The sequence below is a fragment of the Trachypithecus francoisi genome, unplaced genomic scaffold (assembly GCF_009764315.1).
Source record: "Trachypithecus francoisi isolate TF-2019V2 unplaced genomic scaffold, Tfra_2.0 Lachesis_group2, whole genome shotgun sequence".
Classification (NCBI taxonomy): domain Eukaryota; kingdom Metazoa; phylum Chordata; class Mammalia; order Primates; family Cercopithecidae; genus Trachypithecus; species Trachypithecus francoisi.
Genome location: NW_022681465.1, coordinates 69,754,373 through 69,771,799, shown reverse-complemented (window position 1 = coordinate 69,771,799; position 17,427 = coordinate 69,754,373). Strand labels below are relative to the sequence as shown.

The 17,427-nt window shown below is 37.9% G+C and overlaps 1 protein-coding gene across 4 annotated transcripts in view; it reads right to left on the bottom strand.

Moving 5' to 3' along the window:
* The window catches only part of SPEF2 (sperm flagellar 2), a 203,936-nt gene that overhangs the window by 158,983 nt on the left and 27,526 nt on the right, over positions 1 to 17,427 (bottom strand). For 3 of the 4 annotated variants that reach the window (XM_033179347.1, XM_033179345.1, XM_033179346.1), the window contains exons 3-7: positions 15,072 to 15,324; positions 11,910 to 12,080; positions 9,638 to 9,775; positions 6,716 to 6,780; positions 1,744 to 1,930 (exon numbers count right to left, since the gene is read on the bottom strand). In XM_033179347.1, coding sequence (XP_033035238.1) covers positions 1,744 to 1,930; positions 6,716 to 6,780; positions 9,638 to 9,775; positions 11,910 to 12,080; positions 15,072 to 15,324 — 814 coding nt within the window. The remainder of the gene's footprint in view (positions 1 to 1,743; positions 1,931 to 6,715; positions 6,781 to 9,637; positions 9,776 to 11,909; positions 12,081 to 15,071; positions 15,325 to 17,427) is intronic. The other variant, XM_033179349.1, reaches the window with a different exon arrangement.

Below are 17,427 nucleotides of genomic sequence, written 5' to 3'. Positions count from 1 at the left end.
TTCTTCATATTTGTGTGAAGCCTTTATTTCCTTTCAGTGAACGAGCAGACCAGACATGGGCAGGTGAATAAAAGCATCTTCAAATGGTCTTTGTAGACATGCAGATTTGTCCTATTTACATTCACAACTGAAACCACCATCCACCCCAAGTTTGTTCCTTTCATCATCTTCCATATCTCAGCAAATTACATGTCCAGCCATGCAGGTGCACAACCTAGAAATCCAGCTTTTCATCCCACTTCTTCACTTTCCCATGTCTAATGAATCATTAAGTCCTAATGATTTTACCTCTAAAATAGCTCTTAAAGCTACTTCTCTCAATCCCTATTGCCACTATACTACATTTAAACTGGGATAATCTCTTACCTGAATTACAGCAACAAGGGACTTAGATTGCCCTTCTGTAATCTATTCTCCAAACTAAAGCCAGAGTGATCTTTCTAAAGGCAAGTTGGACCTGGTCACTCTTATTCCACTTTGTATTCGAACAAGAAATCACAAAATCTCCTATTTCATTCTGTGTATCTTACAAGGCTCATCATAATTTGGCCTCTAGTGACCCCCGCCAGATGATATGACTTTCCGTTAGCTAAAAGCACTGAGCTTTCCATGTGGTATTCTCTTGTCTGGAAACACTCACCTTCCACCATTTCAACCTCTCTTGGAAACTCCCTCTCACCCCAACCCCACCACGACCACCCCACCTTCAATTAGCTAACTCCTGACTCTTTATCCATGCTTCTGCTATTGTCCTCCAGACACTGTCTCCTAAAGCAAGCCAGGTGGACTTCTCTAAGTACCACTCCCCCTAATACCCCTTTCACCTTCACAGCACTTTCACACTCCAATGTTCTTGCTGTTTGCAGAAAGTTCTGGGAGACAGGTGTCTTGTTATTCTTGCTCTCTGTTATATCTGTGGGCCTATCACAAGTACTCAAAACATAGAAATTCAATAAATATGTGTTCAATGTAAGAAATGATCAGTGATTCTCAAGCTGTAGTGGAGTCAGGATCACCTAGAGAGCTTGTTAGCACAGATCACTGGGCCCCACCCCCAGAGTTTCAGGTCTGATCTGGGGTGGGGCCCAATAATCTCTATTCCTAAAAGTACCAAGCAATACATAGAAATTCAATAAATATGTGATCAATGTAAGAAATGATCAGTGATTCTCAAGCTGTAGTGGAGTCAGGATCACCTAGAGAGCTTGTTAGCACAGATCACTGGGCCCCACCCCCAGAGTTTCAGGTCTGATCTGGGGTGGGGCCCAATAATCTCTATTCCTAAAAGTACCAAGCAATACTGGTGCTGCTGGTCCAGGAACCATGCTTTAAGAACCACTGGAATAGAATGGTGAACAAAAGGAGAAGACGAACAACTTTTCCATATTGTTTTCATTAAACCCTTCCCTTTTTCCTCTAAAAGTAACAACAGAGTACACATGGCAGATATAGATTTTGGGTTCCTTTTAATGTATTCTTTATTATGGTAAAATATACATAACATAAAATTTACCATTTTAAAGTATACATTTGTCTTAATTACATTCACAATGTTGTACAACTATCACCAGATTTTAGATTCTTTAGTAAAGAGCTGTTTTTTTCTAGTATATTTCCTATATGATATGACATTTGATGCAGAGTAGCAGACAACACATACATAAACTACATATTATGTGTATAGAAGACTACATTTTGCAGAATTCCCAGCACTATTATTTAACCTTCATCTAAATATCTTACCTCTTGTGCTTCGTAGGCTATTAACTGGTCCATTAACCATTTCCGCCGTCTTTTCTCCCTTTGCTCTAGTGCAAAAGCATTTTCTTCAAGGCGCTTCCGGATTTTTTTAATGTACTCATCATCCGAGTAAGTATTTAACAAATCGGTGGTTGTCTGGCCTGCTGTATCTAAAGAAGTCTTGGATGCACTAAGAATAATAGTTTTTATTTTAGATTTTTTAAAAATAATGTGATCCCATGCCACTATCTGTGACTATGGAGAAAGACCTCAGGAGAAGGATCCCTTGAGTTCACTGTTAATTTATTAATACAAGCATTGAAGAAAATATTCAAAATCAGTGTGATAGCAACAGCTTAGCAACAGATCCCATTTGCTTCACCCCATTTCTAAATACTCTGTGAAGTCCTTAGCATAGCCTTCTTTCAAGGCCCATTAGCTTTTTGTTCTTTCACCTTTTTTTTTTTTGAGACAAAGTTTCGCTCTTGTTGCCCAGGCTGGAGTACAATGGCGCATCTTGGCTCACTGCAACCTCCGTCTCCTGGGTGTAAGTGATTCTCCTGCCTCAGCCTCCTGAGTAGCTGGGATTACAGGTATGCACCATCATGCTGGGCTAATTTTGTATTTTTAGTAGAGACAGGGTTTCACCATGTTGGGGAGGCTGGTCTCAAACTCCTGACCTCATGTGATCGGCCCGCCTTGGCCTCCCAAAGTGCTGGGATTACAGGCATGAGTCACCGTGCCCAGTCTTACTTTTTATGATTTTCATTCTACCCAGAGATTCTGGATTTCTTTTCCTCTTCTTCCTGCTGGCTCTGGGTGTCTGACCTCCCCTGTTTTGAATCAACAAGAGGCAGACTATTGATAACCCAAGTGTCAGGGAAGGCACAGCTCACACCAGCAGACCAGGCACACTAAAGCCAGGTCACTAGAGAGTACTTCTATGTACAAATGTTTCCATCTACTACATTCTTCCATCACCTATGAAAGTGCAAATTACTCTATCCACTCCCAGATGAACTTCTGATTGTTTAGAACAGTGGCTGAACTCTTATTGAAAACACAGCAGTTGAAAGTTGGCTTGCTTACCATGCCACACATGTAAGCACAGGTCTGACTGGCTTCTTGCCCATGTCCTAGAGACTCAAATAAGAAGACTCAACTCAGAGCTCTTGTCCTATCTCATGTCCAAAATGTAAAGGATCAGGAAGAACCCAGTGGTCTTCGCAACAGAAAGTTAAGCACATTCAATTTAGTGAGTCAAATGGTGGCTTAGTACAGAATTCATAGATTCATTCCAAATTTATCATTAAAAGATACATTTTTATGTATATAAAGATCAAATAATCATCAATTCTCACCTGCATCCTCTTCAAAAAGTAAACAGAATAATGCAATAGTACAAGGTATACCATAATGTTACTTGCCTAGAAATAATGAATTTTTATATTATGTATAATCATTGTTTTTGTTACAAGTAATTAATATATTTGGTTTACAATATTACTTATCATCTTATTCAAAAAATAAGGACACATTATTAAAGTACGTAGAGACTTGTCATCAATTCTTATATAGACACAAGTACTCTGGTAAAAACAAAGTTAGCTCATGTTTGATGTTTAATGATGTAATACCTGCATATTTATAATATAGACCATATTGTAATATAAGTCATAATTTGGAGGTTTGCTGCTCCCAGCTGATCTCCTAGTGAATAAGAGAAGTATCCTATTTTTCTTCTGTCTGCACTTGTGCCTAGCATGCCTGGCAAGAAGTTGATGTCTGCTAAATTTCAAATAATGTGCTAAAAAGCACCATACATGCATAAAAATCAAACTAAAGTTCCGATCATTTTATAAGCAGAGGTTCAACCTTTGATTGCATTCTGTCACTGAGAAGAGCTGAGTACACATTATGTAGGTAGCAAGCACTCAGTAAGGCCAAAGACAGAGTTTAACCTTATCTATTTATTAAGATTTAGTATTTAATTGTGTAGTGTAACACTTTTAGATCTTTCATCAAAAATCTTATTATATTTGTACTTAAGTGTGTTGTGCAAAAAGCTCCTGCCCTGGATTGAGCATGGGTTAACAGCTCTCTCAACACAATATTTATGCTGTCAATAATATACTTAACAAATTGCTTCTCCTTTATCAATTAGTCAACTCATCCATCTGTTATCTTACTCCAGTAAAGGTGAAAAAAGCTATGCATTATGTACTTGAATAAATATTCATTTTACTAGATATAAGTTTCTTGAGGGCAGTGATTATATTTTCATCTGTTTGCTTGCCAGACCTTCATCTAATGTAATAATTATATGTGTATAATCTATTAGTAGCAGAAACCTTGGTCAAATTTGTATTTCTTAAAAAGTAGTTGCTGGGAAAAGCCTCTGATAAATCTATTAATCCAAATACCAAATTACAGCAGCCAATAACCCCAGCTAAAGAAACAAATAGCAGATAGTATTTATTATTCATATAAAAAATGAAAAAATGGAGGAACCTTGTTACATGGGGAAAAAACAGTCATGAGGGCTCTTGCATTGCTGACATGAGACATCATTTCATTCTTCCACAAAAGAAAAATAGTGGACTTTGAGGTGGCATCCTGAGAAACTGTTCAGGAGCAGGCTATGAAAGAGGCAGCTGCAGAAAGTGCTCCTGCAGTTCAAGCTGGGAGATTTTATTGCCTTCTAGCGTCAAGTTAGTGTGAAGTTTCTCAATGTGCCCAGAACACACTTGATTCTAAGCTAAGATTCAGCATGAACTAAAAAAGTAGTGATTAATGAAATGGCTTAAGAAGGGTCCTATATTGTAACCATAGCCTCTGTTTTCTTGAAAAGTTTGCTCTAGGCGAGCGCTTCCCAGCTTGTTTCTTTTTAAGTCCGAAAGAGAAAAGGAACTTTGTGCAACACACTGGAAAGGATTTAGATTCTCAAATGAAGCTATTCACAGCCAGAGGTAACTGGCCCAGGAATTTCAGCTGCCCCAGGCCTTCTCCTCCTACTGTAAGTGAGGGTGTCAATACCTCAGATGCCCTCTGCTGGAAATCTTTGGCAGGACCAAGTGGAGGCTTCTGTGAAGAAGGGACCTGACACTACTATTCCCTCCCTTTTCCCTCAAAATAGAGCCCCAACTTTATGCAGGGAAACAGTGTGTCCAGTTAAAGACGACATTTCCCAGCTTCCCACTCTGCCAGGTGTGACCGTGTGACTGAATGCTCTCCAATAAGATATAAGCAGAAATGCTATATGGGACTTCTGGGAAGGCTTTTGAAAAAAGCTATTTCAGATAGGAGATAACTACTTTTTTTGTTTGTCTTCCTTCCTGATATCTGGAACATGGGCCAAGTGGCTGGAGTCCCAGCAACCAACTTGTATCATGAATGTAACCTTGAGGATGAAAACCACACAACAGGACAGTGAGGCAAAAGTGAAGAGAGGAGGAGCCTCAGTCCTTGATAACCTTGGAGCAACAGCATACGCTATGGGCTGCTTACCTTCTGATTTCTATTACATGAGAGACAAGCAGATTTCCCTCTAATTTCATTCACTGTTGTTTTGGGGTTTCTGAAACTAACTGATAGAGACCTAGGGTCTGGTTGGGTTGGCAAAGGCAATAGGGTGCAGGTAAACGTTTGCAGCTGTAATGCACAGGGATGATCTTTAAGACATTTAATAACTGACATGGCAAGGACACTAACCAATAGACATAGATACTGGTGCAGGGCCTGGGAGATAGTGCTGTGTTTCCTCTTAACTCTGGTTGCTAAATTGTGTGGAAATTGAGGGGTCCCAGGAAAGGGGCAGGCCAGGGAGCTACAGAAGGTAGCATTCATCAAGTAGCAAAGTATTCAGTAGTTTAAGATGGTCTTTTTGGTGGACACCATCTGTTTATCACCACAGAGCCTGTGGCTAGAGAGGTGGGTGAAAGAATTAGAAGAAATTGGTGTTTTTGTGGGCCAAGGTCAGGGCAGGTGTGTACTAGGGTTCAAGTGGTGGCTGCATGGATAAGGAGACGTGGATTATGTTGCTTTTATGGGTCAGGAGCAACACTGATAAATGGGAGTGGGAATCAGAATAGGGCATCAGGAGTTTCCGCAGAGGGTAGGAGGAAAGGTGATGTACATAAATATTTTCCATTTTGCTTGATTTTCTTTCTTACATCTGACTTCATCATTTCTTCCTTATGGCTCTGATTGTCCTTGTTCCTCCTCATTTGACTGTCTCTCCCTTCCTTCAGAAAATTTTAATATAAAACTGAAGTATATAATTGTTTTCTGCTTTTCTTTAGAATTAGTACCTTCTTTAACAGAGATTTATCTCATATTTCATAAGATGTAAATGTAAATGCATAGAGTTTGGATTGTTTCCATTTAAAAATGTAAAAAAACCCAAGCTGTTCCTACATATATCATCTCTAATGAATTACTTACTGTGAATCAATGACCTCCCATAGAAAACAAAGTGTGAAGGAGCTTTATCTTTAGGCAAATGAAGCCAATTAATTAATGAGGAACTTTGTTCAATGAACCCACCAAAGTGACTGTCTTAGTGACATTTGTTCAATGAACTTATTCAGTCAACTTCTTACTGCTGGTGTCTATACAAACTGCTGAGAGTCTAATAAAGGATTTACTGTGACAAACTTAAATTAGTGGTACCTTGAACAATTTTAGTGAATGTCTAAAAAAAATGTGTGAACTTAGAAGACTAAACATAGCACAGAAAAATAAACCAACTTTACATTTCCTAATAGTCACTTTCTCTCTAGATGTTTATAAAAGTTGCTAACAAACAATCTGAACTTTAGCTCATTTATCTTCCCTAATATACTCTCTGAATCAAGATTCTTCAGAGTGAAAAGATCCTGGAATAGCTCTTCCAGATAAACCATTTCTAAATATTCAAAAGCTATGTGTAGAACAGAATGCAGTTTTGTGATTATTAAAATAGCTCACAGCTCACCTTTCTTTTGCTTGGAGATCCTTTTTTATTAATGCTTCGAACTTCTTAATTTCATTGGCCACATCCTTTAAAGAAAATTCATCATCAGTTCTCTGCATCTAAAAACCATTGAGACATCTTCATTTACCATATTCATCCAAGTTTATAAAATGACATGTACTACTAATTCAAGGTAATTAGGATATGAAAAGCTGCATTCTAAATTTTTTTTTATAATTTTGATTTGTTGCTTTTAGACTAGGCTAACGATACCTAAAAGAATGTGAAAATTGCCTCCCCTGAATCATTCACTTCATGATTTTGACAGGGCACCAAAGGGCATTTCATTAGAACACAGATTATCAAAGAGTAAGGACATACATTTTTAGATACAAATACTTCTTTTTCTTTTTTTCTTTCTTTCTTTCTTTTTTTTTTTTTTGAGCCTCACTTTTTTTTTTTTTTAATTTTTAATTTTTGAGACTCAGAGAGTGAGTCTTACTCTGTTGCCCAGGCTAGAATGCAGTGGTGCAATCTCGGCTCAAGGCAACCTCCACCTCCCGGGTTCAACTAATTCTTCTGCCTCAGCCTTCCAAGTAGCTGGGATCACAGGCATGTGCCACCACACCCGGCTAACTTTTGTATTTTTAATATAGACGGGGTTTCACCATGTTGACAAGGATGGTCTCAAACTCCTGACCTCATGCGATCCTCCCGCGGCCTCCCAAAGTCAAATATTTCTTTAAAAATTGTTGTCTCGGGTGTTTTAAACATTCCTCATGCAACTTTATTTACACTATTAATTTGTTATCTGAAGTTTAACTTTAGTTCACCTTTGTGTTTTACAAACATTTTTAAAAAACACTTTAATCAGGCCAGGTGCAGTGGCTCACACCTGCAATCCCAATACTCTGGGAGGCCGAGACCAGCCGTTTGCTTGAGCCCAGGAGTTCGAGACCAGCCTTGCATACCTGTGGTCCCAGCTACTCAGGAGGCTGAGGTGGGAGGATCACTTGAGCCTGGAAGGTTAAGGCTGCAATGATCCATGATTTTACCACTGCACTCCAGCCTGGGCAACAGAGTAAGACTGTGTCAAAAAAGAAAAAAAAGAAAAAGGGAGGCCGAGACGGGTGGATCACGAGGTCAGGAGATCGAGACCATCCTGGCTAACACGGTGAAACCCCGTCTCTACTAAGAAAATACAAAAAACTAGCCGGGCGCGGTGGCGGGCGCCTGTAGTCCCAGCTACTCAGGAGACTGAGGCAGGAGAATGGCGTGAACCCGGGAGGCGGAGCTTGCAGTGAGTGGATATCGCGCCACTGCACTCCAGCACTCCAGCCTGGGTGACAGCGTGAGACTCCGTCTCAAAAAGAAAAAAAAAAGAAAAAAGAAAAAACACTTCAATCAACTCAGGGACGTATGAGAGGTAGATACGGAAATGGAGTCTGATAAAAGCCTCTGTAGGTGGTAATTTTAGAATCCAAGCACAGAATATTTTGTTAATATTTAAAAAAAATGTGAATTAATGTAAAATTCAATGGATTTAGGAATCAGAGAGATCTGTCAATCTCTGCTTTACTACCACTGGGTAAAACTTGTCAACTGTCTGGGTCTCAGTTTCCTCATCTACAAAATTGGAAAAATAATACCCTATTTAGAGAGTTATTTACAAATTAAAGATAATGTGAAGTGTCCAATCCACAGCTTGATATACAGCGCATGTTCAATACATGGTAGCTATTAATCATCTTTATAGGTCACATGAGAGAATATGAATCATCATTGTAGCAGTATGCAGTGTGAATTGCAGAAATTTGTATCAAACTGAACTGTAACATTGTTCTCCTGGGAAATATAATCAGATTGCATCTTACTGAAATGATTGACAGTTGCTGTGGTCTAGTAAAATGTCACTGGTATAGGTATCTTAAATGTAAATATACTGATAGCAATAAGTCACTTAACGTTCCTGGGATTCACAGAAAAATAGTGTGGTATGATGAGGAGGAATTGAGTAAAAGTATATAGTAGGCATGGCATATGTATGCTATGTGTACCTTGACTGGCCCCTGCTATCCATGGCAGTTATGACCTGCTATGGTTGGTATGATTGTCCCTGAAACCACATGTGAAATCTGATCCCAATGTTGAAGGTGGAACCTAATGGGAGGTGTCTGTCATGGTGGTGGATCCCTCACGAATAGACTGATGCCCTCCCTGGGGGTAAGTGAGTTCTTACTCTGTTAGTTCTCATGAGAGCTATTTGTTAAAAAGAGCCTGTCACCTACTCTCTCACTCTCCTTTTCCCTCATGAATAGATTGATTCCCTCCCTAGGGGTGGGTTCTCACTCTATTAGTTCCCATGAAAGCTGGTTGTTAAAAAGAACCTGGCACTTTCTCTCTCCCTCTCTCCCTCCCTACCCGCTCTCTCTCACTTTCTCTCTCCCCATGTAATGTCTGCACATGCTGGCTCCACTTCCCCTCCCCCTTCTCCTTACTAAGGCCCTCACCAGATGCCCAGTCTTGAATCTTCCAACCTTCAGAACCATAAGTGACATAAACCTCTTTTTCTTTATAAATTACCCAGCTTCAGGTATTATTTTATAGCAACACAAATGGATAAGACATGACCCATTACAACAGCACCCATTCTGACCTACTTTGTTATTGACCACAGAATCTTTTTCAACACAGGAGTCCAGACTGCCATTTAATAGGAGTTTGCCATTGCTGGCCTAAAGCTATATTCTTGTTCTGAACAAATAACAATATAAACTGAGTTGAATATGCATATAGTAGAGGAATTCTGAATGAGAAAGGACAAGGTCAGAGATAATTTGGAAAGCAAGTGTGAAGTTTTGAAAGGTCTCTCTATATGTTTCAGGGGGAGACTATTCTTTAGTTAAGACAAACACAGCACAATATTAAAGGATTATCACTTACCTCTGCCTCTTTTTTCTTTTTCATCATTTTTTGGGCCTCGAGTGCTTTCAAAGTATGATTTGATGCAGGTTTAGGAATCTGTATAATAGCTGCTTGGATTTTGGCCATTTCATTTTGTCGTCTTCTGTTTAAGTATTGCTGAATATGCCATATACATTAGCTTAGTGATTCAGAATAACAGAATAGGCAATATAATACACTCATAGGTACAAATATATAAAATTTATCTATTGAAATTTTCAGAACCCAGCAACTAGCCAAGGGATTAGGTGTCACAATTGTGTAATGTTAAGAAGCAGGTGTCAATATGACTTGCTCTGAAAAGTATGATGTTAAAACACAATTCTGGAATCTGAAAATCGTATCTATTAAGTGTCTGTATTTTCATTCTGTGTGCTGATACTAAAAGGACAATAAAGATGTCCCAAATATAAATAAGAGTATAATTGTTTTCCAATCCTACTGTCATTACCTTACCAAGCATGGGAAGAAAAAAATTGTATCTCTGAAGATGGTCCAATTAGAAAATTCTATCTAGGAGGCAGTTTCTAGGTGGGCTCCTGGGAAACCCAATAAAAATGACAAACTTCCCCAAAATCCAGTCACACTTAAACAATGAGTTCAGGGGCAACCTCAAACATTGAATTAACACTAAATTATGTGATATAATTATTGGATCATCACTTCTGTATGTAGGCAGTAGTTATTTTAAGAAGAATATAAGCAGGAGAATGTAACTGAAAAGAAAAAGTGACTGAAAATCAGATAAAGTATTTTAAATGATTTAAGAGGTAATATGTGAAACTAATCACGACTTTACTACTAATACATTATATTAGAACTAATATGATCATTAGTTCCCATGTCCAAAGATAAAAAATTTCAATTTACCATTAAAAAGGCATAATAGACAATTTTCATTTCATTTTCCAAAATATGAATATTTATTTAATTGCAATATGTTATCTCTTTTTCTTAAGAAGACCAGGAAGACACAGGGTCTCCCTTTTACCTTATTTGTTCCCTATGATCATTTTGAACATAATTTATTTCAGAATATTTAATGGTATTATATTTCCTTTTTCTCAGCTTTCTTGGAGACCACCTGCATTAGGCTTGGCACTAATGGACAGGCTGGTTTCACATAAATTAGAGTCACTGCAATTGGCCTCAACTTAAACACTACTTTAAGAGTGCATTATCTCTTTATCATGTGACACCAAAGGGAAATATAATCCTTTATTTACCCTCTGGCAAGTCATAGAATTACATGACTGCTTTACATTTTATTATATATAAACTCCACTCTAGTTAGTCCACTCTTCTTCTTGAAGCTACGAAAACATCCAATTCTGAACTCTGAGGCAGGTAGAAATAAGCATCCCTGTTTTTTACAGTTGGGGAAATTGAAGCTAAGGGTTGTTTAGAGGCTGGCTCAATGTTAACCAGCTTGCAAGGGATCTTCCGGTTTGTCTGTCATCTTTCCATTCTTCCCTACAAAGAGCTGACTATGTTCAGAATAGAATTTCTTATCAATCCAAATAAATTCATTAATTTAAAAAGTGATTTTACAGGGCAATGGGAAGAACTACATAATTCTTTTGCCTGTAGTTTACACATTCCATATACCCAGTCACCTGAAATACTCTTAAAAATCTTTAATGATTCCATGTACCATTATTCTCTCATCCTCAAAGGCACAGAAGATCATTAAAGAGTTTTAAAGAAATTTGAGAAGGAGCAGAGAGTTAGTCAAAGCAAGAAGCAAGGGCCAGAAATAAGTTAAGAGTTGTTCAAGGTGATTGAAAAGGTAAGCAAGCAAAGGATTACCTCACATTTCCAAGAACAGAGAAATGGGGCAGGACCAAAGGTTGCAAAAGAGGAGAAGGAGAGGGGACAATGTCTGATCTATCTCCCTCAGTGGTGACAATGGCACGTGCCTTTGACCAATGGGGTAGCTAGTAGCAACCTTCCATCATTAAAGCAGCTGAAACAATGATTTCTACCAGTGAAGGTAATGCAGTTATCTTGCCACTCCACAGGATGGCAGTTCTTGTTCTCAGACACAAGTAGAGGTGACAGTCAGCAAGAGTCAGGATGGAGAAAAGGAGCAGGGGAGAGAGAGAAAGGGTGAGAGTACGGCAGGACAAAGTCATGCATCAGGAAAGTGCAACTTGTGCCCCACTACTGCTTATGCAATGTGTACTATAGGCATAAATCACAAACTGCATACTATGTACTAATGAATTTCTGAAAACATAGTTCTATAGAACTTTTTGATATCAAAACATCTTTGCTCTTCCTTGAGTTTTTGAAATCTTTCAAGTTTCTCAAAATGCAAATGGGCAAGATCTTCTTTCACGTGTTTATATTTTTCTTGAAACCTGTATGTAATCCACATCAGATTGAAATCAGTTTGACGTGGGATCATGTGTCTAAGTCTCTAAATGAAAAAAGCATTTCAAAAGATTTTGTTATTAGAGAATAAAAAGTACATTTTCATTATAAGCACAAATAAAATTTGTCTTCAAAATGAAATTCTTTAAATTACTATTGTTGATAGTTAAGCTAAATTCAAGCCCGTTCCAATTACTCATATTTTTAATTGATGTAAGTGCAATTACAAAAACATTATCCTTTGTGTTCCTTCTTACAAAATAGCCTCGTATATACTTTCATAGTTAAACTTTTTACACTGAGTTTAATTTTCAATAAGTGGTATTTATATTCTTGGAAATATATATATATATATATTTTTTTTTTTTTTTTTTTTTTTTTTTTGAGACGGAGTCTTGCTCTGTCACCCAGGCTGGAGTGCAGTGGCCGGACCTCAGCTCACTGCAAGCTCCACCTCCCGGGTTTACGCCATTCTCCTGCCTCAGCCTCCCGAGTGGCTGGGACTACAGGCGCCTGCCACCTCGCCTGGCTAGTTTTTGTATTTTTTTTTAGTAGAGACGGGGTTTCACCGTGTTAGCCAGGATGGTCTCGATCTCCTGACCTCGTGATCCACCCGTCTCGGCCTCCCAAAGTGCTGGGATTACAGGCTTGAGCCACCGCGCCCGGCTTGGAAATATATTTTTGCAAAAATAATTTCATTAAACCAATTTTAACATATAAGAGATAATATAAGAAGCTCGATTCTTCCCATTGCTTAGCCACTGCTTAGTAAAAAGTGAAGAAACATTAAAACTTCCTAGGTTTGTGTTTCAGCTTTCCCACTTACTAGCTGCATAAAATTGGGCAAGTTACCTAATCCATCCGTGCCTTAGTTTCATCCTCTGTAAAATGGGATTAATGAAAGTACCTATATTTTATGGCTGTTGTGAAGATCAAGTAAAATAATATTCATAAAGCACCTGAAACAGGGCTTGGCACATCACTAGGCATGCCGTTCAATAAATTTCAACCATTATTAATATTACCTGCATCTCTTCTCATCTAGTATCAAAGAAGACGGTATCTCTACTTCTTTCCTACAATAGATATCACCACTTCCACATGAACCATTGATTGTATATTCCTCTTTCCATCCCCAGAGGGCCCCTTTCCATCTGATCTTCGTACCATTTTCATCTCTCCTGCCACTGACTCTTTTTCTCAACTGATAAGTGGCCCCAGTCTCTAGGTCCATAAAACAAGCAATCTCATACTTCACTTGAGCTTTTCCCTCCTACTGTTCTCTTCTTTACCTCCACATTTCTTGAAAGAATAATCTATGCTACCCTCTTCCTCATCTCCAAAGTCCTTCTCAACTCACTGTAATCCATATCACTCTAATGAAACATTTTTCTCTCTCTAATATGTAAGCTCTAAGAGGGTTGGGGCTTTTCCTGTGTGTTTGTTGTGCAAGTGCTTGACAAAAAGTAGGAGCCCAATAAATATCTGTTCAGTGAATGAATTATTGACTGTGGAAGTTCACCCATGACCAACATCAAATGAGCTAATAGGCTCTTGTTTGTCTTCATCACACAGCTCTTATAGCACTTGCCACTGTTGACCACTTTACATTTTATTATATATAAACTCCACTCCAGTTAGTCCACTCTTCTTGAAGCTACAAAAATGTCCAATTCTGAACTCTGAGGCAGGTAGAAATAAGCATTCTGTTTTTACAGTTGGGGAAATTGAAGCTGAGAGTTGTTTAGAGGCTGGCTCAATGTTAACCAGCTTGCAAGTGAAGGAGGCTGAATGCAATATTAAATTATTCATATTAAGCCTAATCTAATTTCTAGCTCTCAAGGAGTGCTGAGTCCATTCTGCTACTAGACTTATAATGATATCTATGAAGAATGGACAAATATAAATATGGAGATGGCCCTCATATCTATTATGTCATTGCTGCTTCAAAAATTAAATTTAAAAATATAATTCTATCCATTGATATTTACTATTTTGCATGAGTGCAGCACTCATGATTATTCCAGAGGCCTGTAAAAGTTAACACACTTCATTTGCCATAGGCACTGCATAAGAACAGGAGAGAATTGTCAACTAAAAAGTCCTATCAATTAGTCAATAACACATTTAATGAGTATTTACAACGTTTGAAGCATTGTACTAGACATATTCATCAAGTCTGATGTACTAAAATTCTGATAAGGTCATATGACAAATAAATAATGAATAGTTAGCCAACAGTATCAGTATCAAGAGGGTAAAACCAAGAGAGTGAGAATTACTTACATTCTAGAGTTCCAAAGGAAGAAACTATGTGTACTGGGCTGCACAGTACACGAGGAACAGTTTGGGGAAGAGGAGAGATGAGAAGGGTGGGCTTGGCTGTCAGGGAAGGAAAAGCAGGAATAGACAGTCATATTTAAGGACAGACTGTCAATTAACATAGAAGAAAGAAATACCATGCTGAGGACTAGAAAGAAGTAAAAATAGGTTTCTGAGCAGAAGAATCCAAGAAAAGCAAAATTTAGGGAAGATTCATTTAGCAGTTGATTGACTTATCTGGAAGATTGAGAGACATTTTAGCAGGTTGCTGCAGTAGCTGATAAGAAGATCTGGGCAGATATGATGGGGTAGAAACAGGAAGAGAGGAGCAGGCACAAAAAGTATTAGGCCTGTAGTCCTAGCTACTCGGGAGGCTCAGGCAGGAAGACTGCTTGAGCTCAGGAGTTCAAGACCAGCATGGGCAAAAAAGCAAGGCCCTGTATCTCTAAAACAACAACAACAACAACAAAAAGTACTGGAAATTAGGAAAAGAGTCTGATAAGCTATTGCCAGTATGGATAGGATAGAGAGAGACATCAAAAATGGCTAAATAAATTCAAAATATTAATATAAAATAAAACCCAAGTATGGCCAGTAACATACGTAAGGGATATATATGCCTAATGAGGTTTCTTTGAGAATTCAATATCATTGTCATTTCTCTTTATCAAATTTTACATTGTGACATGCTTATTACGCTTTTTTATGTACCTACCTCTCGAAAAGTTTCACTTTTCACGTGTTGAAGTCTTAAATTTGTCAGAGGTTGCATGGTTTGCATCTCCACTCCAGTCAGTCCACTTTTCTTCTTTTTCTGAAGAGCAATGTACAATTGATATAACAGCTTTGTTGCCACTCCAGGCTTTTCTGTGATGATGCCATGGACCACATTCTGATCAAACTGCACACCCAGAAGGTGAAGTGTTGGCTCCAAGCGAGAAAAATTATTAAGTTTGGCACTTGAAACCCTGGACAGTAAAATATTTTACATAATTAGACATTAGCATTAAATTAAAGACAACAAACATCAGAAATATTATTATCCAATATTTTGAATTATTTCATGTTCTTTTAGCTGTATCATTCCTCTGTAAAACCACTCTAATGTAAATACATTGAGATTTTTTATTGACCATGCCTACCTGAACTCCAGGCATTCATTTCTCTTAAATAACTACACTAAAATTTTCTGCCCTAAATTGACAGTAGAATTTCTTCAGAAGTGAATACAGAATTCACAACACCTAAACTTGATATACTGTTCCTAGTATACTATTTCTCAAGAGATTGCATTCAAGTAGTGGTTCTAAATCTTTTGTTTTTGAATCACAGATGCCTTTGAAAATCTAACAGCTATGGAACCTTTTTTACAGAAAAGAAAACATACATTTATATATAGAGACAAAGCGTGTATAACATCTTATAGTATGTTTTTGAGCCTCTTACAATCTAACCTAAAAGCACCCATCCTCTAAAAGGATGTGGAGTTGAGGAAATATAAGAGTGATTTCTAAATATGAACAAGGAGCCAGCACCACGAGATGGCCAATGTCAACAAAAATAGTGATGCAATATCTTGAATTCATGTTCTGGTCACGTGGTGTAACTTACTGTCCTGTTTCCTCTGTGTACTAATAACTCTTTTAACAGAAATATTTAGCAACATATATTTAGAATATTATGCTGCATCAACCAAACTTCAAATAAAATATTTTAAATTAATAAATGAGAAACAGGCCTTGGAGGAGACAAGAAGAGATAATGCATGCTACAAGAAAACCTTCTCAGCATGAGACTAAATATACTTTTTTAAAGGTCTTCTCAGGTCCAGTTTTGCAATCCGTTTCTCCACAAATCACCATACAGTTGGAGATACAACATTTGTCTATAATGACTCAGGTAAAGCAGACCATGTTTTGAGGAATATGATTGTGAAAGAAGATAGTCAAATCAATGACATGTGCTTCCATTCTCTAGAAAGGCATCTATCACCCCTTTTGATCTTCCATCATAGTTGTCCTTTCACGTCCTTCCCATCCTAGGAGTCCTGTGTGCTTTGCTCACTACACATAATTGGAAAGATGTGAACTGAGAGCCATCAGTCAGAGCCTTGGTCCTGGTTATAACCTTGGGCTACAGATTTTAGGGGCATGCTAATTCAGGAGGGAGAGTCCAAAAGCAAACATTACCCATTTCCAAATTTTGTCAAAGCTTAGCCCTGCACTCAAGAAAAAGATTTCTCTTTCTCTCACTTGTATCATGTGGCTCCCAGAATGCAGTTAACAAGCCTGTTAATGTTATAGTTCAGTTACCTACTAGGGTTTAAATGTATTTTATGAACTGGCCAAAGTGCACAGGTCTAATAATACTTCTCTCTGGAAACGTATTTCTAATCAATCAAATTTGGGGAACAGAACTTGTGTGTAAATTGGTGGAAGCCTACTCTTATTAAAGCATGGGTAGAATCAGAATGGCAGGATAATCAACAGGTTGTTTTTTGAACACGGAAAAACCACTGGGACATCTTTGCTCTGGAGACAGAGCATATGAGGTAAACAATGACCTCTGAGGGAATTAAGAAATGTGTGTTAGGAAAAACTTTTCCCTCTCTAATAGCAATCCGTACTTGCTAAGAGACTACCTATCTCCTTCCCTTCTTGCCATCTGGTGAGGGAATACATCCTCTTACAAGGTAAGTAGTAGCTGCCTCCCAGAAATTGTCTTGACTATGTACTTTAAAAAAAAAAATCTTCTCAAGTTTCACTATTTGTGAAGGAATAAAAATATTCAAAATCAGGGAATTCTTTCAGAGTTAGATGAGTATTCTTAGAATTATTTCCAAGACGAATAACTTTAAGTTATTTACAAAATATATTTCCAGTTTACATTTTAAACTAAAGAAACTAAAAGTGTTAGATAATATCCCCAAATCATAAGCCCTGGCACCAGTTGCCTAAAAATTAGGCTATGACAAAAAAGGGATTGTTTTCTCGACCAAATATACCATTACAAAGGTCATACTCATAAGATGTACTGATCCTTGTCTTATTTAAAAGACCATCTGCCCTGGG